The 22,875-nt window shown below is 41.3% G+C and overlaps 1 protein-coding gene across 1 annotated transcript in view; it reads left to right on the forward strand.

The window, feature by feature from the left end:
• The first annotated feature begins 856 nt into the window (after positions 1–856).
• Positions 857–22,875, forward strand: part of BBS9 (Bardet-Biedl syndrome 9) — a 179,961-nt gene continuing 157,942 nt past the window's right edge. The window contains exons 1-4 of the mRNA XM_054571306.1: positions 857–1,340; positions 11,389–11,511; positions 14,019–14,169; positions 17,371–17,435. Coding sequence (XP_054427281.1) covers positions 11,400–11,511; positions 14,019–14,169; positions 17,371–17,435 — 328 coding nt within the window. The 5' untranslated portion in view covers positions 857–1,340; positions 11,389–11,399. The remainder of the gene's footprint in view (positions 1,341–11,388; positions 11,512–14,018; positions 14,170–17,370; positions 17,436–22,875) is intronic.

Raw genomic sequence — 22,875 nt, forward strand, 5'->3', positions numbered from 1 at the left:
ACAGCTGTGATGTATCACAATTGAGCTGTTTGCCATGAATCAAGTTTCCTGCTGCACCGCACCCCCATTGGCGGATTCCTGTTGGTGTTGAATTGGCGCCAGTGGTCAAGAGATGAAGTTTGAAAAAGTGGCATTATTGCCATGTTTAATTGCAAAATCGAATACTTGCATACCTATATACCAGGAAATCCAGTCCAATGTATATATGAAAAATATTTAGCACATGGGATCAGGAGACATGTACAAATAACTTTACAGCAGTACTTTTTCTGCTAGGAAAAAATCTTACCCAGAAACTTTGCCCCACCGTCTCAGTGATCTTGGTCTTCTGACCCCTTCCCCACTCCCCACCCCCCGCAGACTTCCTCTTCAAGGTTTGCACGGGGCCAGCACCACCCTCATGCCCACCTGGGCTACTGCAGCACAGTCGGACAGAGCCTCGTGGGCCTCTTGCTGGAAAAGACGAGGTCGATCCCAGAGGGTTTGGTCCTCCGAACCCGGATCCTGAGGGAAGGCACGGACGCCCCGGCCCCGCAGAAAGCCTCACCCACGAGTGCGGACTTCGGCGGGTACAGAGAAGGAGCTGGAGGGCTGCACCCTGAGTCTGCGGCCGAGTCGGGTGGCGGATCCACTTCAGCGTGGAAATTGAAGAACTGTCAAAGACTGCAGAGGGAACTTTATTGTCTTTCTCTGCTAATGAGCACCAGGCAGTGGTTCATTCCAGCCCCGCCCAGGAGAAATCCGACTCCCCGCACCGCCTACTCAGAAAAAGACTCCACTTTCCCAGCCCCTTATCCTCCTTGGACTACAGCCCCCAGAAGGCATCGGGGCGCAGCCATCGGACTTGCGCAGTAGCCTCCGTTGTAAAGTGCTATGACAACAGGGCGAAGATGGCTTGGAGTTAGGCGGGAGCGGGGAGGTGTCCCTTCCGCCGCTGCTGTCCTTTCTCTGCTACATCTCACTCACTGCCTCCTTCTTCATCACGTCCTCTTCTTTGTGAGCAGCAGCTCTTGCCGTTGTTCTTGCCTGCCTGGTCTCTTCCAAGGAATCGATGCCGTTTTCCCTGCTTGTCCCCGGGGGTTCCAGAGAAGGGATGCAGAGGAGCTCCTTGGGGTGATCCCTCCAACTCTCTGGAGCTGGCGGTGCTCTTTGCCCGGGACGTGGAACGAGTTGGTGCCGGAGAACGAGAGGGAGTAGCGAAGTTAGGGTTGCTTTTCTTTGCAACCTCCGCTCTCGCTCTCGTCGTTCCAGCCTCGGGACCCTGGCAGGCGTCCTTAAAGGGAAATCTGCGGAAACAGTTCGAAGAAAGGTGGGGCAGGACCCACCTGATTCGGCATCAGGTAAGAAAGTAGGTGTGGTATTAAACATCAGGGGCATGGATTCCCTTTGTGAGTTCTGTTTTGTGGGCAAGATTGATCCTCTGATGCCATGTAATGGTTTTGGGGGATATAAGGTGATAGATTTTTTTAGGAAGGACGTTTGCTTTGACAACAAAACAAAACACAACTACAAGCACAATGTGTGTGAGGTCCTGTGAACATTTTCCAGAAAGGGTGGTGAGATTTTTTAAAGATTGCATTCGGGAATGTCACGTGAGGCATGAGCATCCTCCTGTGACACTTCAACAGGTCTTCTGAGCAAATGGTCAAAGCAGTGCTCAGCCTGGGACGGAAGTGGGAAGCATGCACTAATACCCTCTAATTCCTTCTTGCAATAGGATTATCGCTTCCCTTTCTCCCTATGCATTGCAGACCACAGCAGTTTCGGTGAACTGACCCGACTTTATTAGCATCTCCCTTCCCCTGTCAAGTCCTGAAGTTGCCTCACATTTCCTGGAGAAATTCAGTTTTTTTTCTATCTCACTTTTATGTAAAAAATGAAACCATATCACACACATTCCTAAAACTATGAGTCTGAACTAAAGTCTGCCAGCATTGAAAGAGGGAGAGATTTTTTAACTTACGAGAAATATGGAAATTGAGAATATGAGAATAATTCATAGATTTTTTTTTGGTGTATAGACTGAACCATTATTCAGAAGGATTAAAAAAACTTAAAAAATTTACAGAATATTTACACATTACTTATGAGAGTTTAAGGAATTTTTCATTTTGTGTAATTGTCCTTAAATTACAACTACACTTATGCTTATGGTGCAACTTACTGATGGAAACATCACTGAAGGGAAAAAAGTCCAATACCAGTAATATATAGTAATTTTAAAAGTTTTACACCCTTTAATATATGTAAACAAGTCTTATCTCTCAGAATTAAGACTTTCAAATATTTCTCAAAAAGTATTGAAACATGAATTTATAAAACATCTCTGCTTATTAACAACATATCTGTGAAAATTTGCTCTCAGTCTTTTGAACATCCCATTGAAAGTTCAGTCCAGAGGGTCAGATTGGCATGTGTAATTTTGTCTTGTTCAGAACACAATCCACCACCACCATTCTAAGTTACTACTGACATTTATCGAATGCGTTCTATGGGTTGGGTGCTGAGCTAAGCAGCTACACCTGTTAGGCCATTTTTATCTTCTCCCACCCAGAACAATTGGGAGACTGGAAGGTAAGGAGCTTGTCTAAGGTCACATTGCTGGAGTGTGGAGTCAGAAAGGGGACCCAAGACTCCCTCTACTGTGCTCTTTGCCTTTTGTGTCTTTTATTGAAAATTTCAACATTGAGCCCTTATCATATTGTCTTCAAAAGCAACATTCTTCTACCTCTATGTGCACCTGTCATCTTTCTTGGACTGAAAGACCTGATTCCTATTTTGCAGAACTTGAGGAGGCATTAGCATGACCCAGAGAAAGCAAAGCTCCAAATATGAACATGGGCAGTGTCAGAGTCTTAGCCTCCTAATTCCAGAATCTGCCATCCTTCCATATTATAGCAGTAGGCCAATGAGGTGTTACACATCTTAAATAAAAACTCAGTCTCAGTAAACTCTGTGTGGAAGATAATATGTATATAAGTAGGTATTAAAAACAAAAAAAGTGTCAAGGGATAAAAGTATGGAAGAGAATTTCTGGAGCTTACAGGATAAAGAGATTATCTTCTATTTATCATTCTAATGAGGTATACAGAATCAATCTTTTGTGGCCATTTATAGGTAGGCACCTGTTAAAATCTTCAAGTTATTGTCTTCTAATAATCCTTTAACAATTTAATTAAATGCATAAACTGCTTTTCTGCATTTTGAACTTGCAGGGATTAGAGTTACTCTGAACAGAAACAGCTGTTGGTCTTCATGGTGTGGCTCCACAGGTTTAGGTCCTGAACTAGACAGCCTGGTTTTGGGTGCTACTTCCACCACTTATTAGTTGAGACCACTTGGGCAGGTTTCTTAACCTCTCTCTATTCAAGGGATACCTGAATAATACTACCAATGATTTACTTTGTAGTTCTGTCAGGAAGATTAACATAGAATACTTGCAAGACACTGAGAACACTGCTGGGGATGTAGTCAACAATTAGTAAATTTTAGTTATTTGTTTCCTTTCCAGGGAAGGGAGATGATGGACATTGAAAACCTGAGTTCTGGATTTTGTTTTTCATTTGCTTAAAAACAGAAAGTCACTGAGGAGCTGGAACTCAACAATGAATGAATAGGAGATAAAATATGAATTCTTGATTCTCCTTTTAAAAAAAGTTTTTGTTTATTTATTTTTAGAGAGATGGCAAGAGAGAGAGAGAGAGAGAGAGAGAGAGAGAAAGAAACGTCAGTTGGCTGCCTCTCACACACCTCCAGAAGGGGACCCGGCCTGCTACCCAGGGTGCACCCTGACTGGGAATCGAACCAGGGACCTTTCTGTTTTCAGGCCGACGCTCAATCCACTGAGCCACACCAGCCAGGGCCTCTTGTTTCTTCTTTTTATTTAAGACAGTTAACTAAACCAAGTAAAAGTCAATTTTATACATAATTAATTTTTCTGTTATTTGGAATACTTTTTGTTTTTTTTAATAACAAAACCCAAGTTTCGTGATTGAAAAATGCTATTATTATTTTTATCTTCCTTCTTCCCAACCTGCCAGTAAATAACCTCCTCTCCCTGCTGCTTACCTTAATATCTTAAAGTCAAGGCCTGTATTTTTTTGAGCTTGGAAAATGAATTAACATTTTATTTAAGTCTTAATTTATGGTTAGTTTTTCTTTCTCTCAATGTGGTGGTGGTTCTTCCAGGAGGAAGGGTAAAATTTATCTTGCTAACCTTCTCAATTTAATGCACTAACCATTGTTCTTCTGATAGACTGGGAATTGCAACCAAAATATGGGAGTATCCTACTTTAAAAAAAGGGAAACTTTATTTTATTATTTTTTATTATGGGAAAATTTAAACATAAAAACAAAGAATAGTAAAACCACCTCTCATGTATCTGACACCATTTACTCTTAAAAATATGAGCCTTATTGAAACAAAATTCATATACTATACAATTCACTCATTTAATAGGTACAATTCAGTGTTTTTTTGTATATTCACAGCTATGTGTGACCGTCAGTTGTACTGCAATTTTTGAATGTCTTCATCATTCCAAAAGGAAGCGTCCACCCTTCCGCTATAACTCTCCTGTGCTCTCATCGCCATCCGACCTAAGCAACCACTGATTAGTTACTTTCTGCCTCCATAGATTTGCTATTCTGTACACTTTATATAAATGGAATCATACAATATGTGGTCTTTTGTGACTGGTTTCTTTCTCTTAGTATAATGTTTCCAAGGTCCATCCATGTTGTAGTGTGTCTCAGGACTTCATTCAAACAGGGATATCTGGTGACCTTAAGTTGTTCAGATGTGCTATCAAACCCATCTTTAAGGCAGAAGTGGAAAGGAACTCCCCTTTGAAATCTATTGCCCTGCAGCGAAGTTGTCATTTTAAAATTCACCAATTTTTGGAAAGGAAACCAATCGTATGCCAACAGAGCACAGATGAGCATTTGTGGTTTCTCGTTTTCTTAGGAGTAGGCATTGCATCTTCCTTTGCCTCTGCCTTTCAAGTCAGAGAGAACCTAAGGAACTAGTACTGGGCACTAACCATCAGCCCAAATTGTTGGTCTTCCTGTTCATTAACTTTTTAAAGATAGAAGTCCTTATGTAATAATTATTGTTCACAATGGTACACCATACCACTTGGGACATGGGGAACCAATATGAAGAATCTGGATGTAATGCAGTTTATGCAGCTTTGCTATGCATTATCAGGGCTTTGCCCTGGGGTAAAAGTCAGTGGATTGAAATAATTAAGGCAGCTGTGGTCTTGTGAGGAAGAGCCATTTGTTGGACCTGTGTTTCGAATTAGCATTGTCCCCATGTCCTTTTAAAAATTAAAATAAATTAGGTCCTTGCTGGATCGGTTAGCGTGTCGTCCTGATATGCCAAGTTTCCAGATTTGTGATCCCTGATCAGGACATCTACAGAAATCAACCAATGAATGCATAAGTAAGTGGAACAACACATCAATGTCTCCCTTTCTCTCTCCCTTCCTAAAAATCAATAAATGAAAAAAAATAAAAATTAATATAAAGCAAAACAAATAAATCCTTTTACTGACCCATGCTTTTTCAATTAAATTTCAGTAAGTGGCAGTCCAATAAGATAGGCATCTAGAGACCAAGGAGTGGTTTGCTGAAGCAAGTTTCTGCCATTAGTTGAGTGATCTAGGAGAGTCATAGCTTCTTTGGGTCTTTCCTACAGAATGAGAGGATCAACTCATTGATAGATGCCTTCTAGCTGTTAAAGCTTTGAGAATTGAAAAAATAAAACTCCTTTTCAAGCTTTGGAAAGGTAACTGGTGGCAGATGTCCCAGGAAAAAGAAAGGGGGGAGAAAGAGCCCTCGTATGAGAAAACATCCACTTAGGCTGTCAGCTAACAGTTCAGCTAGTGCTTTTCAAATTCGAAGGTGCACGTGAATCACCTGGGAAGCTGCGTGGGGCAGAGCTGAGGTTCTGCGTTCCTAACAGGCTTTCAGGTGATGCTGATGCTGCTAGTCCAGGCGCTGCAAGGAGAGGACTTTCAGAAGCCAACAAAGTGCTGGATGATGAAGGAGACATCAGCGGAGCAGGAGAAACAGAAAGGAACTCAATGTTGCCCATGTTATTTTTTTAATCAGGATTGGTCTTTAATTTTATGATAGAAGACCATGAGAAATTACTGCATGATGTAGAACATTTCTGCTTACAATGTTGGAGAGTTAGTTTTTACATTGCAGATTTTTCCCCCTTTATTCTAGGAAACTAAAACAATTGATTGACTAACAAAGGTTTTTAAGGTCATTTTCGCATAATAGCTATTTTCACTGGACCCAGTAATGTGTGTTTATATTCCAACTGCAGCTCTGTCTTTTGTGGTCTCTTATCTAAACATTTTGATTTTTTTTACGTCATCCAATAGCATTGATGGAAAAACTCTTCTCTTTACCCTCATGTGGGAATTTAGTGTGCTTGTTGGCAGACCCTGTGAAGTTTTCTCTTATGCCTTCATAAGACAACAGTAAGACCCCTTTGAATGTTGGACAGCTCTTGCCTTCCCATTTTGTGTCTTTGAGACTCCTTGTAAACTAGCTGATGCAGAATGTGGGCAAAGGCTCGCTGCTTGTAGGTCACCCTACTGATTTCTGTCCTTGGCTGTGTCTCCAAACGGAGTTTGTGCCCTCGAGTCTTCATTCTTTATGACGTATCAGAAGCATTTCATACTGCTGGGCACTCTCTTTTTCTAGATCCACTTCTTTTCACTTCTTTCCAGATATCATCCTAGTTTTCCTTTGATCTCATTGGAAGCTCCTGTTCAGTTTTCTGGCAGATCCCTCTTCTTCCTCCCTAACCTCTCACCCCAGAGCCCAGCCCCCCTACCTCGGATGCTTGTACTTAGTTTCCTCCAGACTTCCCCCTTTGCTCCACCTCAGGCACATTTTCCTTTTCCTGACTAAGCCCGGGATCCTTTCTCTGTGATAAGTCACAGCCGCAATGCTGACTATATGCTGAGTGCTGTGAGTCCTCCTGGGGAATCACTGAGTGGTACTGAATTTGAGTCATATTCTGCTCTGGGTAAGAGAATGATGTATCTTCATCTTGATAGTCCAACAAGTATGGCATATTACAGTTTTTCAATGTATCTGGAGTACATGCTGAAAATACATGACATTTATGAAATATTGTTACTTCCCCCACAAATAAAAACTCCAATAAAAGTGTGCGAAAGTGTTACATTTTTTGGATACTTGTTGCTAGACTAAAAGTTTAGTCATCTGGCGACTTTTATGGTTATATAGTGCCATTAGTAATAACAAATGATGCAAATCACATTTCAGAAACCTTCACATGTATATTAAAACTCATTATAAGTTTATCTGCTATGCATTTTTTTTTCACTTTCTTTAATATCTTGACTTTATTTTACTCATTACTTTTTTTAACATAAAAGGAGGGTTTGGGATGGAGTTTTTCTTCCTCCTTTTTTTTTTTTATGTAGTTTCTTTGAACGTGTCATTTTGAAATAATTTTATACTCACATAGAAGTTGCAAAAATAGTGGCTTGTAATGATAATTATCAAAGCCATTAAATTCACATTAGTACAATATGATACAGATATTATTTCAATTTTACCAGGTTTTATATCACATACATTTTTTGGGGGGGGGATATAGTTCTAAGAAATTAAAGTTTATCCCATGAAACCATCACCAGTGCCCTGGCTGGCGTGTCTTGGTTGGTTGAGCATTGTCACGCAAAGCGAACAATTGCCAGTTTGATTCCTGGTCAGGGCACACATGCCTGGCTTGCGGGCCGGGTCCCTGTTTAGGGGCGTGCCCGAGGCAGCCGATAGATGTTTCTCTCTCACATCTGATGGTTCTTTTCCTCTTTCTCTCTCCCTTCCCCTCTCTCTAAAAATAAATAAATAAAATCTTGAAAAAAGAAATAAAAGAAACCATCACCAAAGTCAGGTTACAGAACTTTTCCATCATCCCAAAGAAATCTCTTTGTACTGGCCCTTTAAAGTCACACCCTCCCATAACCCTGCAACCAGCAATCTGTTCTCCATCAGTTCAATGTTGTCATTTTGAAAATGTTATAGAAATGGAATTATTTAATACGCGGCCTTTGGGGATTAGGTATGTTTTTTCATTCAACATCATGTTCTTTAAGATCAATCCAAGTTGTTGTTACTTTGTTTTTAAAAATTGCTGAGTTTTATTCCACGGTACGAATGTATCATAGTTTGTTTAACCATTCCCAGGTTGTAGGACTTTTTGTTGTTTTCTTCAATGTAGGTTTTAAAAAAATCATAAAAAGGGTAAAAACCATAGCGATAGTTAATGTTTATTGAGTGCTTATTATGTGCCAAGTATTGTGCTAATACTACTATATTCCTTTTTTTTAAAAAAAGGGAAGTTTTCTTTATTTTTAATTGTGGTAAAATATATATAAAATTCACCATCTTAACCATTTTTAAGGATGCAGTTCAGTGGTGTTAGTTAAGTACATTAACATTTTTGTGCAATCAATCTCCAGAATTTTTCACCTTGCAAGCCTGAAACTCTATATCCATTGAACAACAACTCCCAATTTTCTCCTCCCCCCAACTCTGGCAACCCCCATTCTACTCTCTGAATTTGACCACTCTCGGCATCTCGTGCGAATGGAGTCAGGCAGTATTTGTCCTGTGACCAGCTTACTTCACTTAGTGTAATGTTCTCGAGGTTCACTCATGTTATAGCCTATGTTAGCGTTTCCTTCCTTTTTAAAGCTGATAATATTCCATTGTGTGTATGTGCCACGTTTTGTTTTTCTACTCCTTCATTGATGGACACGGGGGTTGCATCTGCCTTTTGGCTATTGTGAATAATGCGGCTTTGAACTTGGGTGTATGCATATTTCTTCATGAACTTGCTTTCAGTTCTTTCAGATACATACTCAGAAGTGGGATTGCTGAGTCATATGGTAGTTTTTATTTTTAATATTTTGAGAAACCGCCATACTGTATCCACTGTGACTACACCATTATAAAGCCTCACTAACAGTGCATCAGAGTTCCAAATACTCCACATCCTTCCCAACACTTACTATTTTCTCTGTGTGTGTGTTTTTTAAATAGCCATCCTAATGAGTGTGAGGTGGTATCTCACTGTGGTTTTGATATTCAAATCAAATCTCCTAATGATTAGATCATTTTCTAATGGATATCTTTTCATGGGGTTGTTGGTCTTTTGTACATCTATCTCCTTTGGAGAAATGTCAAATCCTTTGCCCATTAAAAATGTTTTTTTTTGTTGAGTTGTACAGATCCTTTATGTATTCTGTTTATTACCCCTTTATCAGACATAGACTTGCAAATATTTTCTCCCATCCCGTAGGCTGCCTCTGTGTCCTTTAATCCTCACAGCACCGTTCTCACCTTGACTTCTTAGACGCGGAAGCTGAGGCGGGGGAGGGTCAGGAGCTTTCAGCCGCCTGCGCTGGTTGCAGGGTTACTCTGCGGTGGGGCAGCGGTTCAGATTTGCACCGAGGGCCTCCGGAGTCCGCCCTTTTCGCCACGCCGTTATTCGCAGCTCCTTTCTCGGCCAACTTTAAGAAAACAAGTCGCCTTGGTTTCTGTGATTAGCCTCTGTGGAAGGCCTACTTTAAGAAGCAGGCTAAGCCCTGACCGGTGTGGCTCACGTGGTTGGGGGGTTCTCCCACAAGGCAGAAGGTCGCCAGTTTGATTCCTGGTCAGGGCCCGTGCCTGGGTTTGAGGTTCGGTCCTTGGGGAGCTCATGAGGCAACTGACTGATGTTTCTCTCTCACATTGATGTTGCTTTCCCTCCCTTTCTCCCTCCCTTCTCCTCTCTCTAACAATAAATAAGATCTTGAAAAAAGAAGTAGATCGCTCTACATTTTTTTAAAAAGTAGTTGATCCTCACTATTTGCAGATTCCGTATTTGTATGTTTGCCCACTCACTAAAATTTATTTGCGATCCCAAAACTGATGCTCATGGTGCTTCAAGTGCCATTCATGGTCATGCGCAGAGTGGCATGGCAAAAAATTTGAGCCACTTGATGCACATTTTCCCAACTGATGTTAAACTGCGACTCTGTCTTCCTGTTTCAGCTGTCACACTGTTAGCCAGTATCCTTTCCCTGGCCTATTTAGTGCCATGTTTATTTGTTTCCTTGGTGATTTTGCTGTGCAAAATCAAATGTCATGCTGAAGTACCGTCCAATGTTTCTAAGTGTAAAATGGCTGTGATGTATGTACCTTGTGGAGAAAATATGTATAAGCTTCATTCAAATAAGAGTTTTAATGTTTTTGGCCATTGAGTTCAATGTTGATGAATCAATAATAAATAAAATAGCTTTAAACCGAAACACACACACAAAAGTTATGTACTGATTGGTTGATAACAATGTTGTGACTAGAGGCTCATGGCCACCTAACATTGTATTTCCCCAGGGCAAGTGGTTCTGTGTTTGCTAATTCAGTGTTTGCTGGGACCTTATGGAACATAACTTCTGTGAATAGGGGGAATGGACTGCATTTTCTGTTATCATTGAAATCAGTGTAGCATGAGGGAGAGCCTCATTTATGTCCCGTCTGCTCTCGCAGCATCCCAGGGTTCTGTGACGCTTGTGTTGTCATGCAGAAGGCCCAGTGGGCTTTCACATGCACCCTGTCGGTAACTCAGCGGTAGGTGTGGTTGGTACGTGCTCACCCTAGATGAGGAACCAAAGCACAGAGAGGTTGTGGGGTTGCCTGGGGACACACAGGTAGTTAGTGGTATAAATGGACCTACAACCCAGTTTTCCTGCTTCTTTTTTGGTGTGAATTTCCCTTTTTCATCTTGTCTTTCTACAGTTAGAATGGGGAAGGGGAGTGAGTGCTTTGTGAGTACCTGTCATGTGCGAGTTCCAGCGTTTGCGTCATTTGATCTCATTTGCCCTTCTCAGCAGCTCAGTGTGACTGCAAGGAGGCGCTGCAGTCTTTTCAGTGACCTAACTGGAGGGGAATTAAGCATTTTGCTAAGGAACTATGTGCTAACAAGTAATGGTAGGATTTGAATCTTCATCCTCCAAAGAATTTTTTTTTTTTTTTTTTTTTTTTTTGCTGCTTCCTGCCGTTGTCTACTAAATCTCCAAGTGGCCCAACATCTGTACATAATTTCTTAGTCTGGCTTTCCAATGTCCTTGCAAAGCATCTGATTAATGCTTCCACCCATTTGGATTTGTGGTTTCACATAGGTTCACAAAAATACAAAAAATTAAAGTTAATACAGAACTGTTTTTCTCAAAGTTGTCCAAGTTTAATTTGCTATGCCTTAAAAGATAATTAATTCATAATTCATGGTGTAAAGAGGATTTTTTTTGTGAAGTGGATTTCTTTATTATAAATACGTGTTTTCTTTTTTAGAGTGAACGAAAATGTCTTTATTTAAAGCCCGTGATTGGTGGTCTACTGTTCTGGGAGAAAAAGAAGAATTTGATCAAGGCTGTTTGTGTTTGGCTGATGTTGATAATACAGGAAATGGACAAGGTAAGTACCTTATGGCCATACATGTTGGAGCAAAGCATTACATGGGTGAAATAAAAGCAACTTTCTTTTAAAATATGTTCTTTATAGAACTTAGGTAAACTGTCATAATTATGCACTAATTTTGAAGATAGTTTTCCTTGTAAGTGATGTTTAGGTAGCAGGATGATAAATAGAATTTGAACTTCTGTTTAGTTGTTTGTGTTTTTCTGGTTGTGTTGATTCTGTCATGTTACTTGCTGGAACTCAGAAATATATTATAAGACATCATTTAATTTGTTTTTATTTGTTGCAAAATTAGCGTAAGTAGTAAAATATTTTAAATTTTTGAAAAATTTTCTTTTTTAGAAATTATTTGAGAGAAAAATTACATTCTTTTAAAGTTGAATCTGAGACCCAGTCATACAAGAATGGAAAAATTATGCAAGCTCTGTTTGTTGGTAGAAAACATTTGTTAAATCATTGCTTTTGTTTTCATATTATAATTCTAGAAATAGCATTCTGTGTTATTATTATAGTATTTGCTCCTTTTTGCATCCTCATATATTTAAAGTGGTCTTTAAAAGATTTTAGTTCTATATCATTGCTATTTGAAGTGTGTATTTCATTTTAATGATGTACAGTCATGAGCACTTTTTTCCTCTTTTGTAATCTAGATAGTCAACCTCTTTTCTTTTTTTAGATTTTATTTATTTATTTTTAGAGAAGGGGAGGGAGAAAGAGAGGGAGAGCAACATCGATGTGTGGTTGCCTCTCGATGCTCCCTACTGGGGACCTGGCCCACAGCCCAGGCATGTGCCCTGACTGGGAATCGAACAAGCGACCCTTTGGTTCGCAGAATGGTACTCAGTCCACTGAGCCACACCAGCCATGGCATGACCTCTTAAAAGGAATGCTTACCATGGTATGATTGTTCCTTTGTTTGGTGTGCCTAATCATTTTCCACGAACATTTTTCTTTATTCTGTTTTTCTCGCCTGTAATGAAAACAGTGACTCTGGGGGACAAGGTGAAAGGAGAAAATTATGTTGCCAAAGAAGCATGGGGGGCACTAAAGTGCAGTGGGCACTTTAGTTTGGTGACATGAAGACTAAAAAGGTTCCATGCCATTTAGCAGCAAGTGGTTCATTACTGTCCTTGATGAGGGTGGATGAGAGGGCACAATGGTAACAAATCAGATTTTCACTGAGTGAAGCAGTGGAAGTGGGGAGGACTGAGCATTTACAGCCTTTTAAAGAAACTTAGGGGTGAAGGGGAGAACGGAGGTGATGACTAGGGGCAAAGTAGGGTAAAGGCAGTGGGGAAAATTCAGTGTCACACGGGGGACATAACCGATAGAGCAGGCCCCCGGAGAAGACAGCCAGAGGCGGGATCCGGTGTGCGGATGGAAGGCCGGCCCTGGCACTGGCGCGAGGGCCTTCTCACTGGGGCAGAAGGAAGAGGGTAACAATGGAGACAGATGAAGAGGAGTTGGCGCGTCAGGCTGGGAAGCTGAGGCAGGAATGCCAGTTGACCCCTACTTTCAAGTAATCTGAGAGTGAAGGGATTATATTAGGCATCTTGAAACTGTTTTAGGGGAAGCTGACTCAATACATAGAAGAAGAATTCCTCGCTCATCTTGAGATCCCCGTTGAAATTAGACATTATGTGTTTCAAGTGGTGCGTACTTTCCTGTTCTTCTCAGTTCAAGGTTCAGCCTCTTGAGATGGATAATGAGAGCGGGGGGAGAGGAGGGGGAGAGGGAGAATTTGACTGCTTTCAGGTGAGATTACGTGCCAAGGTGTGGCCCGGAGGGAGAGTTTAACACAAGAATCAGTAGAAAACGTATAAGGCTGACTGAAAAATAGCTCCTCGGTTTAAACTATTCACTGAGCCACACCAGCAAGGGCAGAATCCTTTTTTTTAAATAAAGATTTTGTTTTATTTTTACAGAGAGGAGAAGGAAGGGAGGAGAGAAACATCAGTGTGGGAAAGAAATGTTGGTGGGCTGCCTCTAGCATGCGCCCTGACCAGGGACCTGGCCTGTAACCCAGGCATATGCCCTCAACGGGAATCGAAATGGCAACTTTGCACTGTGTGGAATGATGCCCAACCAACTGAGCCACACTGGTCAGGGTGTCAGAATCCTTTTTATACAGCGTTACCAATAGCTGCAACCAGCAGGGGAGTTGATACTGATTAAATCAGTTTACAGCATTTTACTAGGCCTTTGATAAAACAGCTTGCTTTGACCGTGTTAAATTATGACTACTGATAACCAAGTTGAGGTTTAGGAAAAAAAGTAATATGTTACTGGTAAATGTAAAGCTACTTGTGAAAAGCTATATGGTATTAAAATAAGTTCATTTTGATTACATCTTCTATTGACAGATTGGGCTTTGCATATGAAGCAAGACTCAATTCTTTTAATTTTTAGATTTATTTTTTAGATATTAGAAAGTTTATTTGCAAAGAAATATTGTTCCTATTTGTTTCTTCCTAATTCTTTTTTTTAAAAAAATCTTTCCACAGATAAAATAATTGTGGGTAGCTTTATGGGATACCTGCGAATCTTTAATCCTCACCCTGTAAAAACAGGAGATGGAGTTCAAGCTGAGGATTTGCTTCTGGAAGTTCATCTACAAGATCCAATACTGCAAGTGGAAGTAGGAAAGTTTGTTTCGTAAGTACAGCCCATAAATGCGGGTATTTTATTTTACTTGGAATATATCAAGCCCCTTACTGTGTCACATTTGTGGATTCTTTAAAGAAGAAAAGACTACCCATGAGTTTAATATATTTTCTGGGCATTGTCAGCTAGGTATTCCTCATTTGCTGAACATTTTTTAACATGGAAACGTGTACATTTAAGGTCAAATCGTTTAGGACATTTTTCATAGTTACAGACCTAAGATGCCTGATGGATCAGAAACTTAAAGGAAAAGAGATAAATGTTTGAAAATAACCAAATGAAGAAATAGAAAGTATTCATTTAAAACACTAGATGTCCAGGTTATATAAGTGTCTCTTTAAATACTTAGACAAAGGAGCAGTAATGCTATTTGGCACATAACTTTGAAGCTTTAAAATGAATGACGTTTTTGGGGTAGAGAGGTCCTTAGTTTCTTAAAAGGAGCCAGACTAACCCACAAAGTTGTCCTCCCTTACAAGAGCTTTATTTTAGAAAACTGTTTATTAGCTTGCATTTTGTTTAATATGTCTACTTTTTATTTACTGATGATAGTGCTAATTTGATTTTATTTTCATCCATGAATTTTCTTAAAATAAGTCTGTATTTTTTTTAATTACTTTTATTGGGTAACATTGGTTAATAACATTATAGCTATTTCAAGTGTATATTTCTATGATATGTAATCTGTCACATTGTGTACTCAGCACCCAAAAAGTCCAGTCTCCTGTCACCAAATGCTTGACCCCCTTTCCTCTCTTTATTCTCCACCCCATCCTTTCCTTCTGGTAACCTTTTATGATTTTGTTTTGTTTCTTCCTTTGTGACTTTCTGTTTTATATCCCACATATGAGAGAAGTCACATGGTTCTTGTCCTTTTCTGACTTATTTTGCTTGGCACGATACTCACAGGACCCATCCATGTCGTCACAAATGGCAGTCTTTCATCCTTAAGCCTATATTTCCTAATCATTTATAAAAATGTCCATTGTGAAGAGTTATGTAAGCAGCGGTGGTCTTGTTTTCTCCGCCTGTTCTTTTTGAACCCCGTTTTGCCTTCTTAAGTCTGGGAATGCCCTGAGCTCTGAATTTTGCCTCACTCTGTTTGCTTGTTATAATTAAAATTTATTTATTGATTGATTTTTTTAGAGAGGGAGAGGAAAGGAGGGAGGGAGGGAAAGAGAGAGAGAGAGAGAGAGAAACATTGATTTATTGTTCTGCCCATCGATGCATTCGTTGGTTGTTTCCTGTATGTGCCCTGACTGGGGATCCAGCCCATAACCTTAGTACATCGGGATGGTGCTCATCAAAACTTATTGGTCCCAGCCTTTAATTTCTTTTCTTCAGGGCCCTGAGTCCTGCTAGGAAAACCTGACCGTTCCCCCCTTTTCCTGCTTTGTTTCATTCTGCGGGGAAGCTGCTTCATGGACGCATTAGGCCAGGGATTTTGATGCACTGCGGCAGGGTGGGTGAGGAGATGGTGTGACTGACGTAGTCAGTAAACACCTACTCTGTCTAAGGGCTGATGGTGATAAGGCGCCCACGGTGTGCTTCGCACATATTACACAGGATGGGTTTATACTGTAAGGAGGTTCCTGCCTCTAAAAAGCATGTTTACCTTTCTGTTCTTTTCAAAAAGTGAAGTGCTGTGACAGTCATTCTGCCCAGTAGTCCTAAGTGGGGCCTTCATTTCTGTGATCACCTGTTGGAAGGGAGGAGGTTAACATCAGTGAGTGGCTACTGTACAAATGCTAATTAACTAGTACCGTCTCACTATTCTGTCTGTAAGCTGTGATCTGCCTGTAGAGACGAGGAAACTCACTGGGGCTCAGACTTTAGCCGGGGTTCAGACCCAGGCCTGTCTGACTCCACGCTTTACTGTCTCTTTGTGGCATCTTTTGCTGTGTGTGATGGAAAAATTGTTTTGAGTGTTCAGGGCACATATAAAAAATTTTGAAGGCAGTATCGATTATATGATCATTGTGCATATTTGCATTTTCTGACAGTACAGTGAGTGGTGTATATATATCCACTGTAACAGTGTTTTGCAGGTATTATCTAATATAGTTTTTATTTTCTAAAAGAGACTAACCTTCTGAAAGATCGAATGATCACACAGATATCAAGGTGTGGAGTCGGGACCCTAACCCAGGTCTTCAGACTTCCACGATGTTCCCTGTAGTTTAGAACAGTCTGTAGAACGCAGGTGATACACTGGAGGCCTGCTTGCAGATGTGTCTGAAATTGAAGAGACTTGCCAACATTTAAGAATCAGGAGGAGATATTGCTCCCCAGTGTATAATGTCAGTGTGGCTCAAATACATATATAAGCGCGCGCGTGCGCACACACACACATACACACACACACGCACCCCCCCCCCCCCCCCCACTGCCAGGATATTTCACATAAAATCCCTGCATTCTTGAAAAAAAAAATGTGGAGATGTGGCCACAAGCCCAGACCTGAATACTAGTGACCTGCCTTGGTCTGGCCCCAGTCTCAGTGGATCCCATCCATTTATACTCTTTAGTCATTTATACCCACTTGCTTGACCCTTGAAGACTGGATTTTGGGTTTCTAGAATCTGCCTTCCTTGTCTCTTGACACCGCTCAAGAGGGGCTGGGCAGTGAAGCGGTGCCAATGGCCAAACTGAAATACTTCTAGTGCCTTTCATACCGTTTCACAGCTGCAAGTGATGCATGCCCTTTAAAATCAGTATTGTAAGTTAATAATGATTAGCATTCTGTGGTGCTTTACACTTATAAGATGCTTTCATGTGATTCCATTTCATGCAATTGAAACCTCTTATTTTCCAGAAGGGGAAACAGGCTGGGAGGGATTAAGTGATGTGGCCAAGGCCACAGGTTAATGAGCTGGAGAGCCGGGCCTGCTGGGTTCCGATCTCTTGTGGGCGAGCTCGTGAAGGGGCCTCCAGGCGACTCTGACTCCCAGGGTGGGGTGGCCCTGGGCTTCCTTCTGGAAGCGGCTCCTCAGCCCTGCCCTGGAGCCTATGGGACTGTCCGACTGGCTCTTGGTTGTCACCTCGATTTTTTAGCTTAGAATGTTATCTAGGGAACTGTTTTGTTTACTTGTGGTGAACTGTGGGTGTAACCTCTGTTAAAAATGATTGTTAAATTTTTTGGTTATGTCTGAAACTAATATTTAAACTTTTAACACTTTCCCTGTTTTTCAGAGGTACTGAAATGCTTCATTTGGCTGTGCTGCATTCTAGGAAACTTTGTGTCTACTCTGTCTCCGGTAAGAAACATTTTTCTAATGTCAAATTTCTATTAAAAACTGGGCTTTTTATTTTTACTTTTTATTTTTTAAACTTATTTTTTTATTTTTAAAAATATATTTTATTGATTATGCTCTTATAGTTGTCCCAGTCTTTCCCCTTTGCCTCCCTGTGGCCAGTACCCCCATTCCCTCCAGCAACCCCCCCCCCCCCGCAAGTTCATGTCCATGGATCGTGCATATAGGTTCTTTGGCTACTCCATTTCCTATACTGTTCTTAACATCCCCCTGTCTATTTTGTACCTACGAATTTATATTTCTTAATCCCTGCACCTGTTCCCCCTTTTTCCCCATTCGCCTCCTAGCTGATAACCCTCCAAATGATCTCCATATTCTGGTTGTTTGTTTAGTTTGTTTTTTATTTTTAACTTATTTTAAAAAATATTTCATTTATTGTAGAGAGAGGGGAAGGAAGGGAGAAAAACAGGAATGTCTGAGAGGTACGTTGATAGGTTGCCTCTTGCACGCCACCAGCCGGGAACCTGGCCCCCAACCCAGGCACGTGGCCTGACTGGGAATTGAACAGCCACCTTTTCAGTTCATAGGCTGGCACTCAATTCACTGAGCCACACCAACCAGGGCTCTTAACTTGTTTTTTAGATTCATTTGTTGATAGTTGCGAATTTGTTGCCATTTTAATGTTCATATTTTTGATCTTTTTCTTTTATATAGTTCCATTTAACATTTCATATAATAATGGCTTGGTGATGATGAAATCCTTTAGTGTTACTTTGTGTGGGAAGAACTTTTATTTGCCCTTCCATTGTAGATGCTAGCTTTGCTGGATAGAGTAATCTAGGTTGTAGTTCCTTGCTTTTCATCGCTTTGAATATTCCTTGCCAGTCCCTTCTAGCCTGCAAAATTTCTTTTGAGAAATTAGCTGACAGTCTTATGAGAACTCCTTTGTAGATGACTATCTGCTTTTCTTTTGCTACTTTTAAGATTCTTTATCTTTCACCTTTGGCATTTTAATTGATGTGTCTTGGTGTGGTTTTTTTGGGGTCTAACTTGTTTGGGACTCTGTGCTTCCTAAACTTGTATATTTATTTCCTTCACCAAATTAGTGAAGTTTTCTTTCATTATTTTTTCAAATAAGTTTTCAATTTCTTGTTCCTCCTCTTCTCCTTTTGGCACCCCATGATTCAGATGTTGGTACATATGGAGATGTCCCAGAGGCCCCTTACTCTATCCTCATTTTTTGAATTCTTTTTCCTTCTTGCTGTTCTGATTGAGTGCTTTTTATCTTCCTTATGTTCCAAATCGTTGATTTGATTTTAGGCTTCATCCCCTCCACTGTTGGTTCTCTGTAGATTTTTCTTTATTTCACTTAATGCAACCTTATTTCTGTCTAGATCTTTTTTATGCTGTTGTAGTACCCAATAAGTTCTTTGAGCATCCTGATCACCGGTGTTTTGAACTGTGCATCTTTTAGGTTGCTTATCTCTATTTTGTTTAGTTCTTTTTCTGGAGCTTTGTTGTTTTTTTTGGGGCCATATTTCTTTGCCTCCTCATTCTGGCAGCCTCCCTGTGTTTGTTTCGGTGTAGTAGGTAGAGCTGCTTCGACTCCTGGACTTAGTAGCGTGGCCTAGTATAACAAAGCACACCTGTGAGTTGTGTGGGGTGGAGCCTTAGGTAATGGCCAGGGCGGGGCAACCCATGTCACTGCCCTGTGGCTCTGTGTGGGGGAGGGCTCCGAGAGGGCTCAGTGCCGCTGCCTGGCTTCTAGAGAGTTGCCAGCAGGAAGATGTCTCCTGGCACTCACCCTGTTGCCAGTCACTTCACTTTCTCCCCGTATGCCACTTGTGCCCGTGTAGCTGTTGTCCTGGTGCTCAGTCCCAGAGGGGGTGGGTCTGCATAAGTCCTGAGACTTTGCAGGCCCTTTAAGAAGAGTCTCCTGAGGATCCTGCCATTTTTTCTGCCGTCCCAATCCACACTGGTTTTTACAGACAGAAGTTATGGGGACTTATTTTTCTGGAGGTGGAACCCTAGGCTGGGTCATCTGGTCCGGGGCTGGGATCCTTCGCTTCCGAGGTATCCCTCTCAATTTTTATCGGCCACATGTGAATGTGGGCCTCCTGCTCTGCTGCGTCTCCGCATCTGTGTCTCCGTCCCTCTCTGAGTCTCTCCACCTGTCCACGCCCTGCCGCGGATCTGCACGTCTCTGCACCTCCTCCCCGTCTGGGCAAATGTGGCTTCTTTAAATCCAGTTGTCAGACTTCCATGCAGCTTGATTTTCTGAAGAATCTGGGTGACGTGAGTTTTGCAGTCTGGTTGTAATTTTTGTGTAGTTGTGCAAGGAGGCTAAGCATGTTTACCTATGCCTCCATCTTGGATGAAAGTCTGGGCTTTTGAATATTATGAAAGAGTAGATAGTTTCTAATGCTGACTTGGTAGAGAACACAAGATGTTTGGTTGAAGGTTTTCTTATCTTTTTAAAAAAGGTTTTATTTATTTTTAGAGAGAAGAGAAGAGGGGCAAAAAGAGAGGCAGAGCAATATCAATCAGTTGTCTCCTGCATGCCCCCAACCAGGGACTTGGCCTGCAACCCAGGCATGTGCCCTGGGTGGGAACCAAACCAGTGACCTTTCAGTTCATAGGCCAGTGCTCAACCCCCTGAACCACCCCAGTCAGGGCCAAGGTTTTGTTATCTTGGTTAGCATTTTCCCTTTGTTCATTTATTCTTTTGGGTGCTTAGGCTGTTACATTTTCTTGGCCTGCTATTTGCATGCGGAGTTACATTTGTAGTAGAGGGTTCCTTGTAATCTCCTTCCTCCCAGGAATTATGTCCAGGATTGCTCTGACTAAGAGGACAATTCTGGGTACTTAAGGGCACTTCAGTCTTAAGAAATATCAATAGCAATAACAAATTCATTAGAGGCTGAATCATAGTGGTTTAACGTACATTTTCTTTGGTGAACCTCAAGTATTTTTTCTTTACAGTTCTGCCTTCTTGGCCCTTGGTTGTCTACTCAACCAGACCTCAAGGTGCTTATCCGAGGCTTAATCAGGTTTCATTCTCAACACTGTCCTTTGCGTACAAGTGTGGTAGTTAAATGTGGCGTAGTTTCAGCATTTTGGCCTTTATTAAATATTAGAGGTAACTTTAAAAACTTTGTTTCAGTTATTAGATACATTTTAGTTCAAGTTGAGAGGTTTATTCTTATAGATGTTAATATTGGGAAGTTTTTTTATGGGTGCTACAGGAAAGCCGAAGTCTGTGGGCCTATTCCTTGTTCAAATGATAGACATCTTTGGAGTTTGCTGTAAATATGGCATTTAGGATTTGGATTTCTCACACTCATTTTCTTGATTTGGGCTTTCTTTGTATTATGCTTTCAGTCTGAATACTGATTTGTTTTCTCTGTCACTGAGCTAGATATTTTTAGGCAGTCTCTTTCGGGGGTAAAGGTCTGTTGGATTCCTAAGGCAGGCTTGGTAATTGGCATGTGGTTTGTGGTAGCATATTTGTTGAATGACTGAATGAACTAACTTCCTGGTAATGCTGAGGCAGTTGGTGGTGGCTCATTATTACTCTCTTCATGTTATTTTCTTCCTTCTTTTCCTTCTCTGTTACCACTATCATTTCCTTTTCCACCCTTTTTACATCAGAGGCCCTATATAGTCTCATAGTCATTGTTAAACATTCTCGCTGGTTTCAGAGTAGAAGATGTTGCTTCTCCTGGTGGAGGGCAAATATTTAGTGTCCCAGAGTCAATGGAGAAGGTATGATGTAGGACACTTTATTGCATGAATCTCGTTCTTTTGTTTTCCACTATAAACCTGTTGACTGCTAGTACTATTTTATTAACTCTGTCACATGGACCACAGAAGAGAAGTCTTGGCCACGGTCACCGCTCAGTATTTTAGAGAAGTGGTCCCTTCTGGGGGCTCTGTGGTGGCTCCAGGGGGGCAGGAGGGGCAAACATGCCAAAAACTAGAAATTAGGTTGGACTCTTGGCCTTCCCTGGTCCAGTGTGAACCTTGACCCGGGAAGACAGAAGCCTTTAGAGTGCCCCTCAGGCAGAGAGCGTAGACTGGGGGTAAAACATATATGTTCAGTAAAAAAGCCTACTGAAAGAAACTGCCATGTTTGCTCACAGCTTGTTCATGGGACATGGGTATCCTCCTTCAAATCAGTGTTGAAAATGAAAGTTAGTTGCCACGAGAATGGTGATTTTTATCACTCTTTTATGCGTTGCACTCATTTGCAAGCTTCGTGTTCTTTTACTGTAACGGGGAGATGCATAAACATTTTCTCAGAGGCAAGTCAGCAGAGGCAAGTGTTGCTGAACTTGACATCCTTACCTGCAACTGCCCCTCCCCACTTATTTTCTGTCTTTAATACGCTGTGTGTGGCTAAAAAAGCTTGGAAGCAAACCAGAGGAGACCCCCCGGACAGTCAGAGGCCACCGTGCTGACTTCGTTTTGGTGGGTGATAAGTGGGCCACGGTGCGCTTAATCCAGGGAAGCGGCAGGCGGGCTCCTGCTGACCGGCCGGCCGCCCACCTGATCGCAGTCAGGTAAAGAACGGCGCCACGCGTCACCTCGGGTGCCCTTGGGATGGGCGGCAGCTGCCGAGCGGGCGCCGTTGTGCGAGCTTAAGCCACACTGATGATGTTCTCTTAAATGGTCTTTTCCAAAACGTGCGTCCTTCTCAACAAGCATTTACTAAGCATTTGACATATTTATGGAATTTAAATGTTTGCCATGAGAGGGCAAAAACATGAGGTTCCTTTCTTTTGACGGCTTACAAAGTCTAATTTGGTTATTTAACACAACGAAGCTTTTTAACTTACTCTGTAAAGGTTTTTATTTCATTAAGCATCATTAGATTTCTCAATAGTTATTTAGAATGGCTCCAAAACTGTTTTCAGTGTGACCTTTGATTTTCCGTAGGATTTTTTAAATTTAAATCAGACTTTGTTTATAAAAGGCTAAACAGCATAAATGTTCTAATTTCCATTTACTTTCTGATTGATAAAACTTTATAATAACTTAAGCTGTATGTGGACTATAATTATAGGTATATACTTACTATATTCAGTCTGTAAAAAGGGCAAAACCTATGCAAGTAATTTCAATCTTATGTCATTGATGCGTCTCTAGAAAAAAAATTGGTCAGAAGTTTTAGATTTTCAGATATTATAAGGTGGTAGCTATGGCTGCATGGCCTTTTGTTCTCTATAGTTACACTACTGAGGTTTTAAGTGCTACCACCTGAAATGTAGACCCTTACCAGTGTGTGTGGAGCGCTTTCAGAACACAAGGCCGACTGTGGCGCTGGGCCGGCTCGCTCAGTGTTGACCGCCGAGCCCTGCGTTCGCTGACCGTGCGGCCAGCAGGCGTGTGTGAGTGCGTTCCCCCTCAGGGCATGATCTGCTTTTGGGTGAAGAATGAAATT

Source organism: Pteronotus mesoamericanus, unplaced genomic scaffold (genome assembly GCF_021234165.1).
Source record: "Pteronotus mesoamericanus isolate MK-2021 breed Mesoamerican mustached bat unplaced genomic scaffold, CSHL_Meso_final contig_220, whole genome shotgun sequence".
NCBI classification, from domain to species: Eukaryota; Metazoa; Chordata; class Mammalia; order Chiroptera; family Mormoopidae; genus Pteronotus; species Pteronotus mesoamericanus.